A 2,950-nucleotide genomic window follows, 5' to 3' on the forward strand; every position below is an offset into this window, starting at 1 on the left:
AATAATTTCATATTTAAAGTACTTTCAGAAGTTAGAATTCTGAATATATATATAAAGTGTTATTTAATATAAATATATAATGAATATTAGTGTTAAACCATTATCGATACCAGTATTGGGCGGGGCCCCGATCCAGCACTAAAATGGTGGTATCGGTATCGGCACGTACCAACAAATAGGGCCGATACCATTTTTAGAGCCAAAAGTTTATTCAACTATTGTCACCCATTCCAGGTAGGCAATAAAAAGTTCTACTGGATTCTCTTTGTTTTAGTCTTTTTCCTGCTTCACAAAGGTAGGCAGCAGCTTTACAAAACCATGATGGTAATTATTTTACATCCAAGCAGTATGCAGTTCTTCATATATACACACATCAATTTCAAACAGGTGGTATCGGTAAATACAATAAAAATATCAGTAATAAACAGGAAACATGATTGATAACACATCTCAAACAGCAACACTGGTTCCTTTAAGCAAAGCTTATTATCTGGATTAGTGAACGGACTTAGTTTGGGTTTAAAGGAAGGGTCTAGCTTATTATTTAAACTATGTTTATTGGCATCAATAGTCTTAGACCTTAACAAAGGATTTTTAGTTAATAGTATTCAGTCTCCTTGATATCAAATGTAAATATTTAAGCTTAAATTTGATAACCTTATGCCACTGATGCCTGAAACATTGGCTTTAAGATCAGCATCAGCCAATGGTAAATCAAAACGAACCACCAAAATATGTTTATATAGCTTATATATATAAAATCAGTAAATATCAGTTATTGAGAGTTACATTTTTCCCCCATCTTTCTATAAATGTATTTAATTCAATAATTTCTGTAAGCCATCATAACACTTAACATGAATATTGACCAAACCATTTTCACCTTTTATATTGGTTTATTCTTACTTTAAGTATAATTTTGCTGCTTTGATCACAAATAATTGAATCTAGTTTGTAATTAAGGTTTCGTGTTAAAAAATAAACAGACTGAGACCAATTTAATCGCCATTATCAGAGATGTAGGAGTTTAGAAATATGAGGTTTAGACTTTTAAGTTTTTATCTTAAAATCATATCAGTTATGTTTCAATTTGATTTAAAGTTGCAAAATAAAAATAGATCATATTTAAGAATTTATGATATAATTCGATAGAAATACCTTCAGTAATTTCCATCTGAGGCTTTCTGAGCTCATTAAGTGAGCCTGTGGCGCCATCTGGTGGCGGACCATGATGCACTCTGGTCCTGATCGACCTGGATGTCAAAGGGCATCTTCCTGCATCATTAGGACCTTCCTAAGGGAACGATTACTCTCACATCTGCTGATCATTTAGTTAACCTTCAGAACCACAGGATGGTCCTTTAATAATTCATCAGAGTTGCTTTAACTGCGCGATGCGATGTTAAGGAAAACAAAGCGGATATGTTCATGAGAACCGCTGATTATAGATTCGGATCACTAAATGTAAACATTAAATATTTAAAGGAACTTTAAAAGCACAAGACAAAAATACACTAAAAGGATTCAGGATATTTAAAGAAAAGTTATCCTTTCTGGTCTGAATTCGTTACAAAAAACATTAGCAACACAAGAAGCTGTGAATAAATATTTAATCTTTACAGGTTTTTCTTTTTAAAATCCAGTTTTAAACCAAAAAAATAATAATTAAATGCAGTAGAAAGCTTCACACCAGCCTGATCCCAACCTAATAGCCTGATGACAACTTTGATCACAAACCTTTAGTGACGACCGTTTGGCGTCTTTGCAAAGTTCTCACCCAGCCTGCTCGCAGAAATTCAGCCGTAGGGAGGTTCCTCCAGCTGGTCACGCCAAAGCTTCTCAAACACACCGAGTCAAATCTTTGACTAGGCCACTGTCTAGTTCTTTATTTTTTAACCATTGAGTGGTGAAACTAAATGAACTTTCTAGCGTCACGGATCCTTCCAGCTGCAGAACCCAAATGTCTTGGTTTAAAGCTTTTCTGCAACAATAAATTAAATCTTTTGAAAACTGAATCTTGTATTTATTCAGGTTATCTTTGTTACCTTAATTTGTTTCATAATAAAAACATTTAACTAAATAAAACAAACTTATAATCTAGATGTCTACAGAGCTCTGAAAACTAACAAGAAAGGATGACATTACAAAAACAGAAGATGTTAACATTTATTTGGAAACTTTTACAGCGGGACAGGAAATAAAGATATCTGAGTGACTTTAGAGAGAAACTGAGGATGGGTCAGATCCTTCATGGAGACTTGTCAGCTTCTCCGACGTGGTGGGAAGGCGGGGTGTACTTCCCTTCCTTTATCAACTTCTCCCGCTGCTGGCGGATGGCGTACAGCCTCTGATGCTGCAGGGATGAAGAAAAGACCAGTTTAAACAAACAAAGCATCTTCGTTCTGCTGATTTCTTTCTTGCTGAAACACACCTTCACACAACAGAGCAGCGAGGAACTAAACCTCCTACCTTGATAAAGGTTCTCGCACTGAAGATGATAATCCTGTAGCAGCTGCAGATGGACTTTTATTTCCAAGCTGCTTCAACTTTATGATGTATCTTTAGTTTTGTTAAATAACAACCCAATTATTTTACCTCTGAGGTTTTATTACCTCATTTACTGAAGCAGACTTCTGTCTGTCCCTGTTCTAAAGACGGACTGTAGCTGTGACTCGTCATGATGTCTGATGGAGCGAAAAACAAAACAAAACGGCAACCAAAAAATAGTCTGAATGGAGACTTTATTCTGCTCCACCATGTCTCCAAAGACGGAGACGTTACTAATGAGCAGGACGGAGGATCTCAGCTCAGACTGAACTTTCTGCTGCAGGTCGGTCAGTCTATGGTCTGCTGACAGAAAGGACTGAAAGGCTGACTTTAATTTAACGGTAGCAGAAACAGAGCAGAGACACAGTGCAGCAGCATTTGGTTTTGGTTCATTTAAAAAAAC

At 35.9% G+C, this 2,950-nt stretch overlaps 1 protein-coding gene across 1 annotated transcript in view; it reads right to left on the reverse strand.

Annotated features, from left to right (window-relative positions):
- Positions 1 to 2,152: 2,152 nt before the first annotated feature.
- Positions 2,153 to 2,950, reverse strand: part of ndufs5 (NADH:ubiquinone oxidoreductase subunit S5) — a 5,461-nt gene continuing 4,663 nt past the window's right edge. Inside the window, exon 3 of the mRNA XM_015383415.1 lies at positions 2,153 to 2,353. Coding sequence (XP_015238901.1) covers positions 2,249 to 2,353 — 105 coding nt within the window. The 3' untranslated portion in view covers positions 2,153 to 2,248. The remainder of the gene's footprint in view (positions 2,354 to 2,950) is intronic.

The sequence above is a fragment of the Cyprinodon variegatus genome, unplaced genomic scaffold (assembly GCF_000732505.1).
Source record: "Cyprinodon variegatus isolate N-32 unplaced genomic scaffold, C_variegatus-1.0 Scaffold284, whole genome shotgun sequence".
Lineage (NCBI taxonomy): Eukaryota > Metazoa > Chordata > Actinopteri > Cyprinodontiformes > Cyprinodontidae > Cyprinodon > Cyprinodon variegatus.